The following is a 17532-nucleotide window of genomic DNA, read 5'->3' on the forward strand; positions in this document are numbered from 1 at the left end:
TCAAGGTACACTGTTTCTCTTATTGCAGCCTACCTTCTGGATGTGAATTTGGCCAGGCGGACATGCAGAAACTGGTTCCAAAGGATGAGAAGGCAGGTACGACCCAGGGCGGAAAAAGATCAGGTAACTCTTAAGAAACTAAAATCTTAGTCATTAATTCTCTAAAGTTCTATCTCCATGTCTTCAGGGGTCTGTTGTGAAAAATTTAGTGCCCTCTATAATGTATAGTCCTCTATTTTTTTCCTCCCATTGGTTTTTATTATTTTAATTTAGGTAACATTGGTTTACATTACAAAAATACCCATAGTCCTCCACTATAGTCCATTATGCTGCCTCTCCACTTTGTTCTCTTCCCCTCCCTCTCTCCCCGCTGGTGCCTCAGTTCTACAGTCAGATTCTAGTATTTGTTACTGGTTTGACTTTATTTCATCCTTTGTTTTATTTCTCTGTATTCCACATCTAAGTGACACCATCCACTATTTTTCTTTCTTCTTCTGACTTACTTTGCTTAGCATAATCTGCTGTAGTAGCATCTGTGTTGTCACAAATGGAAAGTTCATTTTTTTTTTTTTTTAGCTGGGTAGTGTTCTAGATCCAGTGTTTTTAGGCACTTAGGTTGTTTACATAGCTTGGCTATTGCTGTGACATAATGCTACAGTGAACTTAGGAGTTCATATATCCCTTCAAATTTGTGGTTTTGATTTTTTAAAAATTAAGCTAATTTTAGACCTTTTCTCTGAAAAATACATGCACACAATGACAAAAACTAGGAAATGCAGTAGAAAGAAAAGTTACCTATATTTGTACTATAACAGATGGTGTTTTGGAAGTTATCTGCCTACCTAATCTTTTCCCCTAATGATACAATTTATTGGCTTAGTTGTGATTATCCCAGGTGTATCTTATAGATCTCTTTTCACTTATTAACACTAAGTGCCATATAAAGGGACCATGAATTAACCATTCCCTGTTAACATTTCTAATTTACTATTTGTACTATAATTTTGGTGATAACATAATAGATGTTGATTTATAATGAGCTTCAGAAATGATTTCTAAAAACAAGGGTGGTGGGAATTGTATGGGGACTATAACCAAGATGAAAATGAATGCATTTTTTTTAAGATTGATTTATTTATGGGGTACAAGCCAGAGGTGTAGGGGGGGGATTCACCAGAGACAGAGTGGGGGACAGAACAGGCGGGTTGACTGAAATACACTGCTAAGAGGAGCAGCGGGCAAAGCAGGAGAGCTCTGCCTCACCATGTGGGTTTCTCCCTGGCCGGCCGGGGATCGAACTTGTGCTGCAGAGGCTGCAGATTGCTTCATAGTGTGGTGCTTAACCCTTTGCACCACCAGGGAGGCCCGAAAATGCATACTTTGTACAAAAATGAAAATGATGTAAAAAATATATAAAATTAAAAAACAAAAAATAAAAAAAAGGATTCCTAGAAGTTTAGTCTTTAGATGTTGATTTATAATGCTGTATACCTAATACCTATGTAATGCTATAAACTGATAAAAACATTTATAATAATAGAAAAAAGGAAAATGGACATTTTTGTGTGTGATTTTATACAAATTTAAGATTCCTAGGAATTACTGTATCAAAGGGTATGGTGGCATTCTAATTTTTTATATGCTAATTTTTCAGAGACTCTGTTTCATAGGTTAAAAGTTAAAATGGTAAATGTTTAAAGTATCTTTAGAACCACACTGCCCAGTGTGATGGTTACAAGACGTTAGCAATTGTTGAATACTTGAAATGTAACTAGTACAATTAAAAAACTGCATTTTCAGTTATAATTAATTTGTAACAATCATTACTCTCAGTTTTTGGAAGATTTTTAAATATGTTTGGAGCAGCATACATTAATTATATTAATGAATACTCAGTGTCCGAATTGAGATGTGCTGTAAGTATAAATGGTACCTTTTTTAATAGTATAAAGATGTAAAATCTCAATTTTATTTTGAGTACATGCTAAAATAACATATTTGACTATATTGAGTTAAACAGCATAGTATTAAAAATATACACCTTTAAATGTGGCTACTGGAAAATTTTAAATTATACATGTGGCTCACATCATACGTCTATTGGACTGGGTTTTTTTTTTTTAGAAAATAGCTCTAATATTGCAGTTAAAGTTCCAAATTAAAATAAGCAATTTTCTGATTCTAATACAACAATCCTAAAAATAATAAAAGCAACTTTAAAAAAAATGCTTATTTATGCATACAAGAACTGGGGTACAGGCCAGAGATGTGGGAAGGTGAGAGGATTTACCAGAGACAGAATGGGGAGCAGAACGGTCAGGTTGACTGAAAACACTGCTGTGGGGAGCAGCGGGTGAGTCATGAGAGGTCTGCTGCGCCATGTGGGTTGCTCCCTGGCCGGCCAGGGATCGAGCTCGTGCTGCAGAGGCTTCTGGATAACTTCATAGTGCTGGGCTTAACCCCCTGCGCCACCAGGGAGGCCCAATAAAAGCAACTTTTGCACAACGTTTTTTTCTCTCTGCATCTGGGAGAAAATTGTAAATTGTACTATGTTGCCAAAAACAGAGAAACTGAAAATGGACTTTCTGTGTAGTTTTTCCAAAACATTAGAAAGAAAACTTGGTGATTTGTCTTATAAAGATTGCTAAAGCTCATTCTTAGAACTAAAAGCTCACAACCTACCATCCCAAAAAGACACACAGCTCACATTTATATTCAAAAATCTTTTTTTAAATTTTTATTGAGTTGATACTGGTTTGTAATAATTATTTATCTTTGGTGTGCATATAGCATTATAATTTGACATCTGTATATACTGCATTATGTTTGACACCAAAAGGCTAGTTCTCATCTTCCACCATATAGTTGACCCTTTTTCCTGATTTACCACACCCCCTTCTGGTAACCACAGTTTTGTTCTTATAGACTAAGAGCTTGTTTTTGTTTTGTTTGTTCATTTGTTTTCATATACAAATAAAATCATATAGTGTTTGTCTTTCTGTCTGACTCACTTCACTTAACATAATACTTACCCTCATGATCCATCCATGTTATCACGCATGGCAAGACTTCATGTTTATTTTTTATAGCCGTTGTTTGTCTTTATCACATCCATCTGGCATTTAGGTGGTTTCATTAATATACAAAATATTAAGTGCTGGGAAATACAGTTCTCCACTGATCCATAGATTTTTGGTGCCCAATTTAAGTTTATTAGCAAGCTATAAAATTCTTTTTTTATTTTCTTACATCATTGTTCATTTTTATATATTAATTGACTTCTCCCCTCAAGTGTAGTCACCATAGTTCTCCTGCCACCATATCACCCATAAACCATCACCACATTCCCTTGTGTTCTTCCCTCCCCTGTTTTGACTCCCCCTTCCTTGCTGTATGCTTTAATTCTATGGTAACACCTATAAAATTCTAATAGGGCATGTGCCTTAACACCATGGGGACACCGTGCACATTGTCGTCTATGTGAATGGTATCGTCATGCAGCACCAATAGTCTTCCAAGGTAGATCTGAGTTAAGACTGTTCAGATGCTCTAATTGGAAGATTTGCTACTTAGAAGTGCTCCAAAGAGAGGAGCATATCAGTTCGGGAGTGAGGGGTGGGGGTGGGAATCTGTTTTTACAGATATTGTGGAATTTTTTGAAGAGTAACAGCACCATAGGTATCTCTTGGGACTCTTCAGAGCAAGGAACCAGGTCACTGTTAGTTCAGTATGGTCTTACTACTCCCCTCCTGTGTCTGCAGATGGGGAACAGGATGGAACAGCTGGAAGTATGGATGCTTCTACCCAGGGCTTGTTGGAAGGCATTGGGCTAGATGGTGATGCATTGGCTCCCATGGAGACAGACGAACCTACTGCTTCAGACTCTAAGGGCAAATCTAAAATCACACCTGCCATGGCTGCTAGAATCAAGCAAATCAAGCCTTTATTGTCAGGTGAGTAATTCTCTTCTTTCTCTAGTCCCTTTTCTGTCTTTCAGAGCCTTAACCAGTCCTCAGACATTTTGAGTTGGTAAAACTTTCTTTAAAGGAAATTGTAAATTTTGGTAACTCATTTTTAGATGTGATTTGAGTGCCTACTGTGTGACAGGGTTGGCCAAGAGATCGGAGAATTGCTTCCTAAAAGCCACATCTATCCCTCCATGTCTTTAATTCCTTTCCTCCTATCCACTCTTCAACTACTACAAATAAATGGTTTCTGCCCATGTTGTCTCACCCAAGATCTCTATAATCTCCTTGTTGCTAAGTCTACTGGATACTTTTTAGTCCCGTTCTCACTTGTTGGCATTATATCTGCTAACTCACCACTTCCTGCTAGAAATACTCATGGGTGGGGGTGTTGTTGTATTAAGCTATGCTGTTATTCTGTTACCTATCTGGCTACTCTACCCCATGTCCTTTTCCTTTCTGTCTCTTAAAAATAGTGTTATGGTTGATTTGTGTTTTAATATAGTCAATTTAGCAGCTCTGTGGAGACTTCATTGGTATGAGACAAGACCATATTAAAGGTGTGCACTCTTTTGTCTTTCCCATCTTTTGCCCTTTCATGTAATATCATTGTTTGGGGCACCTATTCTGTATATTACTTAATGTTTGCCACTCTCTGACACCTTGATGTAAGGACAGTGAAGACACGACTCCTGGGAATATGGAGCTCTTTCCAAAAGCAAGCAGAAAATGGCCTTTGGTGTTTCCATGTCATTTTAAATCTTCATGAATTTTATATTCTGTTCTAATTTGTCTCTTTGTTGTTTTTTTAAATTTATTTTCTTATATTACTGTTCATTTTTGTACCATAATTGATTTGTTCCTTCAGTTGTAGTCCCCATAGTTCTGCCACCGTATCACCTGTGAACCATATTACCATATTCCATATTACCATATTCCCTTATGTTCTTCCCTCCTCTGTTTTGAACCTCTCCCCCCAACTTGCTGTATGCCTCAGAGCTACAGTAAGCTTGCTTGTTTTGACTTTTTGTTTCGTTTCTCTATATTCTGCATATAAGTGAAACCATCCAATACTTATCTTTTTCCTTCTGACTTATTTCAGCTAGCGTAGTCCCTTCCAGCTCTATCCATGTTGCCACAAATGGCATGAGTTTGTCTTTTTGATTTCTAAGTAATTCTATTGTTTATTCTATAATTTGAATTTGAAATTCTACCACCACTAACCTCAAAATTGAAAGAAAATTCAAGAACATGCTCATGTTTTCCTCATCTTCCTTTGTTACACTTCTTGGATTACTGTGATCTTGGAAGATTCTTGGGCTTCCATGTGGTGACCAGCCTTTTGTTTTTCTCTCTCTCTTTTTTAAAGATTTTATTTATTTATTTATACAAGCACTGGGTACAGTCAGAAGCACGGGAGGGTGAGAGAATTCACCAGAGCCAGAGTGGGGAACAGAACAGGCAGACCGATGAAGTACACTGCTGAGGGGAGCAGCGGGCATGGCAGAAGAGGTCTGTCGCGCCATGTGGGACCTTCGCCAGGGGCCGGGGATCGAACCAGCACTGCAGAGGCTGCAGGCAGCTTCATAGCCCAGTGCTCAACTGCTGTGCCACCAGGGGAGGCCCTGTTTTTCTCTCTTGTCCTTGCTGACTACCCCTGACTCACTTTGCTGTCTGTTCACCTGAAAGCAGTGGTGAAAAAGTACAAACTTAATGTCTGTATGCATTAGGATTTCAGAGACTGGGCATACCCAGTCTCCAGGCAGGCAGTGCAAGTGTTTGTAATCTATTCCTTAACTGTGGTTAGGAAATCCTAATTTGGGTGTTTTAGGAAGAAAGGCCTTTTCTTCCTTCTTAGACTGTATAACTCAGAGATTACTAAATTTTCATAGTGGGTTCATAGGTGCATGTACTTAGGAGATTTGCTTTGATTCAGACCTAGCCTTTTTCATCCAGATCTAGTTTCTGGTCATGATGAAATAATGTTTATTTTTAAAATGTGTGCCAGCACTTTAATTTATAATTTTAAGGGTGGTGAATACTCATTGTAGAAGTATAAAAGTACAGAGAAATATTACCAAAAAAGAAGATAAAAAGGCCTAAATATAGTATGTTTATACATATTTTCTTTCCCTTTTTCTTTGTTTTTTTTTTACATGTTTGTTTTAGTATCTGTGTTTTTGATTCAATGATATACCAAAAAGCTTCTTACAAAGATAAAAAATTGAAATATTTATAAAATACCAAATACCTTAAGAAAACCATTTGTAGATTTTTTTATGTTTTTCCCAGCATTCTTTTTTCCTTTGGAACATATATTTAATGTGATCAAATAATACATGGTATATGTAATGTCCTTCATCTGAGTCATTAACATTTTTGCCATTTTTAAATTACTCTAAGCATTTTAAGTGACTCTATATTCCATTAAATGTATGTATCATTTGCTTTAATTCATAATCCTTTATTGCTTTTTTACAAAGGTGGTTTCAATTTATGCCTCCTCTAACAGTAAGTAGGTGCTTATCTTGTTTGTCTTTCACATTTGTTATATGCAACATACTTCTCCATCTCCTGCCTTCAAAAGAGGCATTTCCTTCCTGTGGAATTTCCTTTTTTAGATTATTGTAAAGATAATTTCAAGTGTTTCCTAGGTGTTGTGTGGGGGTAAGTGGTCAGTCATAAAAATGGTTTAATGGTAATGTGTGTGTCGATAATCAAACTGTTCTGAGAATACTATCCACCCTTATTCTGGCTTTTGGGTTCCAGCTTCCTCCAGATTAGGTCGAGCACTTGCTGAGCTATTTGGACTCCTTGTTAAACTTTGTGTGGGGTCTCCTGTCCGCCAGAGAAGAAGCCATCATGCTGCCAGCACCACCACGGCACCAACACCAGCTGCTCGATCAACGGCCTCAGCCCTCACTAAGCTCCTCACAAAGGGTTTGTCTTGGCAACCTCCACCATATACACCTACTCCCCGCTTCAGGTGAGGTTCTACTTGAGATTCGGGGACCAGAAAATTACTGTAAAAAAAATCAAATTGGTTCTAAAGTGTTGAGTGAACCACTAAATTAGAGGACTTTGAAGGACCCTTGCTTACTTACTGTATATCCCAAATAAAGTTTAAGGTTTTTATTTTGGTTCTATCAAGTCTAGAATATAAATATTTTTAAAGCATTTATATTCAAACTGCTTTTCTCAGTGACCTTGTATTTGTTAGTAGACAGTAAACACCTTTTTTTTTTCCTTAGAAGTTTTAATAACCACATGCCTTCCAGTAGATTTGTTGTTCACTTCAGAACAATGCTAAATTAATTCTTGGCTTCTATGTGAATTTCCCATTGCTTCTGTGTCTGCCTCAGAGAAGGTTAAACTTTTGCTTTTTCCCTCTTTCAGGCTGACATTCTTCATCTGTTCAGTTGGGTTTACATCCCCAATGCTGTTTGATGAGAGGAAGTATCCCTACCACCTCATGCTACAGAAATTTCTCTGCTCTGGAGGCCACAATGCTCTTTTTGAGTAAGGATCAAGTTGCTTCACAGAGAAGGATTTCTTGGAGTTTGGTCTTGTCTGTGTGCCTTAGCAGCCCACAGTTTTCTAAGTGACCTATCCTGTGACAGTGGGATACATAAAGACAGCTGTTGGTTGTACCTTTTTATGTTCTGGGAATTTGCCATATTGTCTATATCTTTAGAGGGTGGGTTTCAGCCTGTCCTAGAGGTGTTTGTAAGGGTCTCTGCTTTTCTTAATTTGATTCCCAGTTCTTGGTACATATTTTTCTACTAGACTTGTCTTTCTATTGCCTCTCAGAATATGCCTTTTTTTTTTCAGAGATTCTAAGCTGAGTTTCTCCTAAGTTTTTTGCTTGCTTTGATTTTAAAAGTAAAGTTAGAAGTTGTAATCCTTTTGTGGTATATTCATATACCAAATCATTACATTGTGTAGCTTAAACTTAAATATGTTGTGAGTCTATAATATCTCAAAGCTGGAATTAAAAGAAACCAAAAAAGATAATGCTAATAAATGTTGAACAGTGACTCCAAGAGGAGGGATAAGTAATGCCGTTGTAAAGACTGGGAACTTTTTCTATGTACTTGGATCACCACCCCATCTAAAATACTGATATTTTATCTCCAAATTCTCTCTTACTTGAATGTAGAACTTTCAATTGGGCTCTGTCCATGGGAGGCAAAGTTCCTGTTGCTGAAGGATTAGAACATTCAGACTTACCTGATGGCACAGGAGAATTCCTTGATGCCTGGCTAATGCTCGTGGAGAAGATGGTGAATCCCACCACGGTGCTTGAATCTCCACATTCACTGCCTGCCAAATTGCCTGGAGGTGTTCAGAACTTTCCACAATTCAGTGCCCTTCGCTTCCTTGTAGTAACTCAGAAAGTGAGTATTCAGCATTCAAAAATCAAGAGGAATTTCTTATGCTGACTAGGTGATTCTCCCTCAGTTTTGTTCTCCTTAATGAAATAATTGTTGGAGAACCATTGGATCCCACTCCCAGATATAATTGCCTTACAGAAGAGGCCAGACAGCATTTGAAATTTTTCTGTGGTATAAACATTTGAACTGTAAAACTTCAGGTTGGTACCAAGTTGGGTTAAATACTTTGATGTGCTGCTTTTAGCCCTGCTCAGTACTGGCTTGGCATATTGTTGGCACTAATTATGAAAATGTCTTTGACATTTTCTTTCTGGGGCTTTACAATGAAAGAAAAGACCTTACACAGTATTTCAACTGACTTATAGGCAGCCTTTACTTGCATCAAGAACCTGTGGAACAGGAAACCCCTGAAGGTGTATGGCGGGCGAATGGCTGAGTCCATGCTGGCCATCCTATGCCACATCCTCCGAGGAGAACCTGTGATACGAGAGAGACTGAACAAAGAGAAGGAGGGATCTCGAGGAGAAGAGGATACAGGGCAAGAGGAAGGTGGCTCCCGCCGAGAACCTCAAGTCAACCAGCAACAACTGCAACAGGTAGAGTGCTGACCTCACATTTAAGCACCCAGGCTTTACCCCTGATGGAAACTGTGGGGTTTCCAAGTTCACATGCGACTAAGTCACTTTTCCTGTTAGCCAGGAGATGGGTTTAAATTTGCTCCCTCTCTTAGTGTTTAATTTTTCTCTGAAGAAAGATGGAGTATAGTCCCAGTGCTGCTAATAAAAAATTTGTGTCCTCCCAAGCATGTTGTTCAGTATTGGAATTCTTTTACAGCACTCTCAACTTGCTGCTGCCATGTTCTTTGGAAGCACGACTGTGCTCTGCTATTTTCTCATTAATTGTAAATAGAAGGGACATTGTTGCCCTTACTTGTTCTCTTACAGAATGTTTTTCTTATTTTAAAATAAATGTATTCACCACAATTAGAAAATTGGAGGCTAGAAGCAGGGAGAAACTCAAAGGACATTTATATATATTCATTCCTCTCTAAGAATTTGTGTGTATGTATGTGTGTATGTATGCATGCCACATTCTTTATTATAACAGTAATGCTCACTTTAGGAAACTTTGGAAATACAGCAAAGTATTTTTTTAAGACATTTGTACTGTCACCATGCAAGATAGTTATTGTGTTCTCTTCTCTCATCACTTACTCTTACGCCAGGTTTTTAATGTTTGACATACCGTTTGTAGAATTGTATTGCTATCATTAAGAAAATTGCTTTATTTCTTAGTCATTCTTTTATTGTTTGATGTTGTAAAGCTGTGGAGTATATCTTCTTTCTATCCATGTCATGATTTTTGTCTAGTGGTAGAAATCCCAAGTGAGTTTTTCAGGCTCTGTTCTGTTGTCATTTTGCTTTCCAGAAAAGTGGACCCAATTTTTGCTTCTATGTATGAATCTCAATCTTTGATTTAGAATGGCCCTGTTAATGAGACCATCTCGCCCCATTTTCTTAGAGGATAGAATTGAGAATCACCTTGACTTCTGCCTCAATGTGTAGCTCATGTTTGAAAGCTATGGAAGCACCAAGCAGAAAGGATCATTTGTGTTACCTAACTGCCTTAGCTTATAAACGTTTTCATTTTGTGTGAGGTTAGAAAAAACTCATTTCCATCTTGAAAGAGTTCCTGTCTTTTTCTCTTTTACTGTGGTTCTGAGATCCTGCATTCTTTTCGTAGCTCATGGACATGGGCTTCACAAGGGAACATGCCATGGAGGCCCTGTTGAACACCAGCACCATGGAGCAGGCCACAGAGTACCTTCTAACCCACCCTCCTCCAATCATGGGAGGAGTTGTTCGGGTGAGTTGGCTCAGGAGCTCTATCTTTTCAGGGCATTATTTGGCTGCTGATATGCTTTTCTTCACTAGTGCTTCTGTCACTTGTTTTGCCTTCTGTAAACTGCTCATTTTCAGATTTCTCCATGCCAATATTCTTTTTTTTCATGGTGATTCTCATAGCTCTGGATTATAATGAACAGAGGCTTCCTATCTCCCAGCCATGCAAATTACTGGATTTTGCAGAAGAACTCTTTAAATTGTACAGTTAGATAGCAATAGAAGAGGCTTTGTTTTCTGAGATGCAGAATAAGTGGTCACATTGAAGTCCTCTTCCTATATTTAATTTTATTGTGATTTTTCCCTCTCTATTCTTTAGTAACCAGGTAAACCTAGTTGGCTTTGACTCTCGAGAATGGCATTTGGGGCCCCTTCTCTTCTTCTCTAAAACTTGAGCACAAGATGTCTGGTTCCTTGTGAGTCGGGGTATGTGTAGTTGCTGGATTTTCTGTTGTTGCTCTGTAGGATCTGAGTATGTCTGAAGAGGACCAGATGATGAGAGCAATTGCCATGTCTCTGGGACAGGATATCCCAATGGATCAAAGGGCAGAGTCACCAGAGGTAATTAGGAAATGGGGTATCCAGAAAGATCTGACACATTGATCTTAGTATTCATGAACATTCTGCAAAATACTGATGGAATTAAGGTCAAAGAAAGTCATGGTGTAGTACTCATTGATCCCAACCTGATGTATGTTGTGTTGAGGCAGATGAAGAATTACTCTTTATTGTCAGATAAAAGACCCAAAGTATACTTGGTAGTTCCTGTTAAGTCAGACTTGACTGTCTATTCCTAGGTAGCAATCAGTTCAGCTTACTATACTAGCAGAGAATGCAGGACAATGTCAACAGATGATTTTGTGGGCGGTGATATAGAATGCTGCAAATAAATTGATGGTGCTTTGGGGATTGGAAGTGTCTTCCCCACTGCTTTCCCTGTCTTGCCTTAGCCTGTGTGGCTGTCCTCATAGTAATTGTTACACCTTGATGAACAGATCACCTATTTGTGAAGAGAGTAGAGGGTGTTTGTGTACATTCTTGTGTTTCTTCCTTTACCCTCCCATATACCATCACTCTTTCTTCCTTGCTTCCAGGAAGTTGCTTGCCGGAAGGAGGAAGAGGAACGGAAAGCTCGAGAAAAGCAAGAAGAGGAAGAAGCTAAGTGTCTAGAGAAGTTCCAAGATGCTGATCCATTGGAGCAAGATGAACTCCACACTTTCACAGATACCATGTTACCAGGCTGCTTCCACCTTCTTGATGAGTTGCCAGACACAGTGTACCGGGTGTGTGATCTGATCATGACAGCAATCAAACGTAATGGAGCAGACTATCGAGACATGATTCTAAAGCAAGTAGTCAATCAGGTAAGCTTTCAAAGAGCCAGCAGGCAGGAGTATGTAAACAGGAGTATGTAAAGTGGTATTCCTACCATCTTTCAGAACCTAATTTTGGTTGAGAAATTAGTGCTTTTGTATTTAGATATAGATGTACTATGTGAATACATTGTAGATCTGATAATGCTTTTCTTGAATATTCCCTGCAAAAGCGAATTAGCTACCAAACATGTTTTTGAAAAGACAAAACAAGTTCTCTTTTTCTAGGAATGTCTTAAAGTCATCTAAAATTTCCAGATTTTATCTCTCTTGAGCCAAATTAAGCCTCCTGGACTAACAGTGAATAAATGTATCTCTCCAATACCAAGAGCTAGCCAGTTAACATTTTGATTGTCTCTCCCTTACTGTTTTGAAAATTATTGTCATAATTTTTTATTTTTTTATTTATTTTTTTTGTCACACAATCGTGTGTATTTCTACAAATTAAATAACATAAATAACTCTGAGAAGTAACAAAACAACTGGAAGTGCAAATACATATTTTTTAAATCTAGAAATGGGAAAAAATCAAAAAGTGGCATATACAAATATAAATTTAATCCTTGGAAATATAAAAGTAAAAGGCAAACAGGATAAACCATTTTTTTCATAGGAGATGATGATGGTTTAGATTTTTTATTTATATTAAGAGCTTAGAGAAATGATTGTAAAAATCTAAAGCCTTAATAGAAAGGCACAATTATATTCATTACAAAAAATTTGACATGCAAATTAAAGCTAGACCAGTGTTTCTAACATTCTGGCTATTTGGGTTTTGTTTTTAATGATAACTCTTGTGCAGATGTAGTATAGGATTATTGATGTAAATGGGTGGAATCTTTATGGGATTGACTATAAATACCAAAAATATCTTAAATACTCATTTGTTTTAGCTAAGAATTTATCCTTCTAAGATAACCTAAGAGAAAAATCTTAGAGGTGTTCCTTTGTGGCACACATCATCTTTTAATAGAGGCATTAAATCTTTGTAGATATTTTACTATTTATCTAGCCTCCAGTGAATGTCATGGGGGTGGAATATTGTACAAGATTTAAAATATTTTGACAACCCTCATCATCCTGTATCTACAGTTATCTGACTTAGCCACTTTTCTGCTTTTCTAGGTGTGGGAAGCTGCTGATGTATTGATCAAAGCCGCTCTTCCCCTGACAACAAGTGACACAAAAACAGTGTCGGAGTGGATCAGTCAGATGGCCACCCTGCCTCAGGCCTCGAATTTGGCTACTAGAATCTTGCTTTTAACACTGCTTTTTGAGGTAAGATTTGGGTATTTGATTCTTGTGATTCAGTAATCAAAAGAATTATCAGTCACCTATCATTAAACATTGAAAAAGAAATGTAAGGTATGGTCTCTGTATTTCATATGCCTACAGTTTTTAATAGTCTGTCACACATAATTAAGTACAGAATATAATGCTGTATGCCACGTGGGTGGTATAAACGATTTTATCTGAGTTTACCCAAGGGCATATGCATCACTTTGGATAGCTTCTTGGAACAAGTGTTAATTAAAATCAATCTGAAAGGGTTAGGGATGGTAGTTAAAAAAGGGTATTTAGAATGGTAATCATAGTTTGGTTGTAGAGTTCTGTTTCTCTGAAGAAACCTAACTGGTAGCAAAAGACAATGGAGTAGGAATTTGAGATTGGGTAATGGGCCTGAGGTGATATCTGACTCATTTCCTACATGGTCAATCAAGCAGATTATTTGAGGCAAAAGAATGATTTGACCAGGATATGTTCTTCCAACCAACATTGGAATTAGGAGGCAATCGAGCTTAACCAATAGTTAAGCCTGAGTTTGAACCTAAAAGCATCTTAAAAGATGAGTCCAATAATAATATATGTGTCTAGCTGCATATCTACAGTGTTGGCACTTTCCTTTATGATAGAAGTGGTGATTCTTATTTATAGCACATGTAGGAAAAATTGCAAAGTACTCAATGCTGAATTCCCAGTAACATGAGAAAAACATTCATAAGCTCTTCTTTTTTTGTTGTTACAAATTAATTTCTTTATATATATTTTGCATCAGGTGTATTCCCCATAGAATTTCTACCTCCATTTCACCCGTGCACCATCACCATAGTCCCTTGTGCTCTTCCCGCCCTCGTTTTGATCCTTCTCCCTACCCCTCCCCTGCGGAATGTCTCTGATTTATACTTGTATTTGGTTCCCCTGTATTCCTCCTGTAAGTGAAACCATCCGATATTATTTTTTTTCCTTCTGACTTATTTCACTGAGCATAATCCCTTCTAGCCCCATCCATGTTGCTGCAAATGGCATGAGTATCTTTTTTGATTGCTGAATAGTATTCCATTGTGTATATATACCACATCATCTTCATCCAGTCATCTATTTTTGGGCATTTGGGTTGTTTCCATATCTTACCTATGGTAAATAGTGCTGCAGTAAACATAGGGACGTAGGTATCCTTTTGAATTAATGTTTTTGTGTCCTTTGGGTAGGTTCCTAGAAGTGGAATTGCTGGATCACATGGTAACTCTAATTTTAGTAGTTTGAGGAACCGCAACACAGCTTTCCATAGTGGTTGGACCAGTTTGCATTCCCACCACCAGTGTAGGAGAGTTCCTTATTCACCACATCCTCGCCAACATTTGTTGTTGCTAGTGTTTTAGTATGTGTCATCTTACTGGTATAAGGTGGTATCTCATTGTGATTTTGATTTACATTTCCCTGATTATGAGAAATGTTGAACAGTTTTTCATATGTCTGTTGGCCATTTGTATTTCCTCTTTAAAGAAGTGTCTTTTAAATTCTTCTGCCCATTTTTTGACTGGATTATTTACTTTGTTTTTTTCCTTGATTCAAGTGAGTCCTTTGTATATCTTTGTGACCTTATCAGTTGTATGAAGTGCAAAAATTTTCTCCCAGTCAGTAGGGTGTCTCTTTGTTTTGGTTAATGTCTCTTTTGCATAAGCCCTTCTTTTAAAAAAAATAACAGGTAACAGCCTTATATTTTCCTCTAATCGTTCCTCCATGCATTTAAACTGTTGGGATCAGTATATGTGGAATATTCTATATTCTTTTCTCTCAATATTATGATTATTTTCCCATGTTATATATCCCATTTTCTGAACATCTGATTTATTTAAGTAATTGCTTATTGTTAGACATTTAAATTGCTTACTAACATAAGTAACACTTTAGTTAGCCTCAGTAAGGGGAACCATTAATTGTGTTTAATGATTCCATCTTCCTTGAAATATTTATGAAGGTTCTCTAAGTCAGAAGCTTTTCAACTTCAGTATATTTAGGACTAAATGGCTTAGATGACAATCTTTAATGAAATTAATGATGCTAATAACAGTTTCCATATTAAGCACATTCTGTTATGCTGTGTTGTGCACTGTGTGCACACACAACTTCATTCTTTGTTTAATCATCATAATTACCAGTAATCATTACCCTAGAAATGATTATTCCTTTGACCCTTGAGGAAATGAGGGCTATAGAACTTAAGTAACTCATGTCAGATCATACTGTTGGTAAGTGGTAGAAGTAGAATTTTAAATCAACCGATTCTTTGGCATTCACCTCTGTGTCCTCTTATACTATGCTAATGCTTGATACTGAGTAGAAGTTGGTGTGTGTTTTCTTTTTCTTTATTAATCAATTAGGAGTTGAAGCTACCTTGTGCTTGGGTTGTTGAATCTAGTGGCATCCTTAATGTCCTAATCAAACTCTTGGAAGTGGTTCAGCCTTGCCTACAGGCCGCCAAAGAACAAAAGGAGGTGCAGACCCCAAAGTGAGTGACCCCCTCTTTCTCCTGGTTTCACTTCTGCTCCCCTGGTACTTGGGTTCTCAAGCTTTGGACCTTAATCAGACACTGTTCTGGGGCATAATTGGGGCAAATCTTTGGTACTCTCATGGTTTGAAAATTGTGAAATGCCTGATGGATCAGGATAAGCTTCTCATGTTGTAAGGTTTATTGCTTTCCCAGAGTAAATCATTTCTCCTTTTTCAGGTGGATCACCCCAGTGTTGCTGCTGATTGATTTCTATGAAAAGACAGCCATCTCCTCAAAAAGGAGAGCCCAAATGACTAAGGTCTGTTATATAATGCCTATAGTTGGCAGAACTGCTTACCTTCTTGAGGCAAAAAAAAAAAAAAAAAAAAAAGACCAGAAGAGGATTTAGGAGAATGATGAAAAATGTGTAGTTTTCTGATCAAGTTGTAAATTACTTGAGAGATTTTGATAGCTAGATTTCCCTTCTGAACGGGGAGTTAGAATTATTTTTCATGGAGCTGCTTGCTAAAGGACCATTAACTTAACCCTGGAAGTAATGTTAAAGGAGTGTGCTATATATTGAGTGTGTAGCAATTTCTCCAAAGGCGGGTGCTCCTCATATGAAGATTATATGTGCCACATTATCTCAGAACCTTCTCAGAAACAGAATTTTTGTTTCAGTACATCTAAAGTGAACGTTCACCTTTTGTGGAAAACAGTAGGAACAAAGGAAAGCAGAGGATCATAGGACAAAAGGTATAGCGGGTTTTGTGCCTGTGGAAAAACTCAGGAATTTAAGGGTAAATGTATATGAAAACTTCTTTTTTGGTTCTTAAGATATGTTAAATGTCCACAATATTTCTTTTTCCTAGGTTAGCTTTAGCATTGAACACTGATAAAATTACTATTTCTCCTAACAACCAACCTTATAGGGAATACAAAGAAACTCTGTGCTCTTATATTTAGTACCTGCAGTCCAACAATAACAACTGGCGCTGGTTTGATGACCGCTCTGGGCGTTGGTGTAGTTATAGCGCAAGCAACAATAGCACTATTGATTCAGCCTGGAAATCTGGAGAGACAAGTGTGCGTTTCACTGCAGGCCGAAGAAGATACACTGTCCAATTCACTACAATGGTGCAGGTACGTGTTCACTAAATTCTATAAACTTTATTGAAAGAGGGAAGGTGCTGGTATGCCTTTTAGTTTGCCTCTTCCTGAATCAGTATTCCTGGCATGTGTTATAAGGAACAATACTCCCACTACAAAAGTGGGTTTAGTTTTCAGCCAATTGAGTCTTCTTACAGTCATTATGTAGACCATAGATCTGTGGCCATTTGATACTGTCTCACCTGGAAATGATTTTAAATATTCAGTTATGGATTAGGCGGTGGTTAGAAATTATATCTGCTTTGGGACTCCCTGGTGGCGCAAGGGATTAAGCGCTGCACTATGAAGTGATCTGCAACCTCTACACCACGAGTTTGATCCCTAGCCGGCCAGGGAGATACCCACATGGCACAGCAGACCTCTCCTGTCTCGCCTGCTGCTCCCCTCAGCAGTATATTTCAGTCAGTGTGCCTGTTCTGTTCCCCACTCTGTCTCTGGTGAATCCTCTCACCCCCTGCACCTCTGGCCTGTATCCCAGTTCTTGTATACATAAATAAATAAATCTTTAAAAAGAAAAGAAATTATATCTGCTTTATTAGAAAGTTTTATTAGAAAGTTACCACTTCTGGGGATCTTCACGTTTTCTCTCTGTAAATAATTAGCGGATGGGTTAAATTGCCAGGGTTCCTTTCTGTTGTAGTATTTTGCGTTGGGAGGTCTCTCCTCCACCCCTTCTAGTTCTTTTTTTGTTACAGATATTTTTTTGTCTTTCTGAATTCCTAGGTTAATGAGGAAACAGGAAACCGACGCCCTGTGATGTTGACACTCCTGAGAGTACCACGTTTAAATAAAAATTCTAAAAACAGCAATGGACAGGAACTAGAGAAGACACTGGAAGAAAACAAAGAAATGGATATCAAACGTAAAGAAAATAAAGGCAATGGTATGGACTTTATATTTAGTTTTGAATCTTTCAGGAAGTGTTGTAAATAAAATTAGTGTGCCTTATTACTCTGT

General features: G+C 37.7%; 1 protein-coding gene across 19 annotated transcripts in view; it reads left to right on the plus strand.

The window, feature by feature from the left end:
• The window catches only part of HUWE1 (HECT, UBA and WWE domain containing E3 ubiquitin protein ligase 1), a 161224-nt gene that overhangs the window by 101826 nt on the left and 41866 nt on the right, over positions 1 to 17532 (plus strand). For 18 of the 19 annotated variants that reach the window (XM_054695712.1, XM_054695716.1, XM_037512356.1 and 15 more), the window contains 14 exons: positions 29 to 123; positions 3762 to 3953; positions 6735 to 6951; positions 7362 to 7484; positions 8125 to 8362; positions 8725 to 8955; positions 10103 to 10225; positions 10726 to 10821; positions 11355 to 11624; positions 12759 to 12911; positions 15296 to 15423; positions 15643 to 15724; positions 16372 to 16548; positions 17299 to 17458. In XM_054695712.1, the coding sequence (XP_054551687.1) occupies positions 29 to 123; positions 3762 to 3953; positions 6735 to 6951; positions 7362 to 7484; positions 8125 to 8362; positions 8725 to 8955; positions 10103 to 10225; positions 10726 to 10821; positions 11355 to 11624; positions 12759 to 12911; positions 15296 to 15423; positions 15643 to 15724; positions 16372 to 16548; positions 17299 to 17458 (2285 nt within the window). The remainder of the gene's footprint in view (positions 1 to 28; positions 124 to 3761; positions 3954 to 6734; positions 6952 to 7361; positions 7485 to 8124; positions 8363 to 8724; positions 8956 to 10102; positions 10226 to 10725; positions 10822 to 11354; positions 11625 to 12758; positions 12912 to 15295; positions 15424 to 15642; positions 15725 to 16371; positions 16549 to 17298; positions 17459 to 17532) is intronic. The other variant, XM_054695719.1, reaches the window with a different exon arrangement.

Source organism: Talpa occidentalis, unplaced genomic scaffold, assembly GCF_014898055.3.
Source record: "Talpa occidentalis isolate TD23 unplaced genomic scaffold, MPIMG_talOcc4v2.1 talOcc4.15, whole genome shotgun sequence".
NCBI lineage: Eukaryota > Metazoa > Chordata > Mammalia > Eulipotyphla > Talpidae > Talpa > Talpa occidentalis.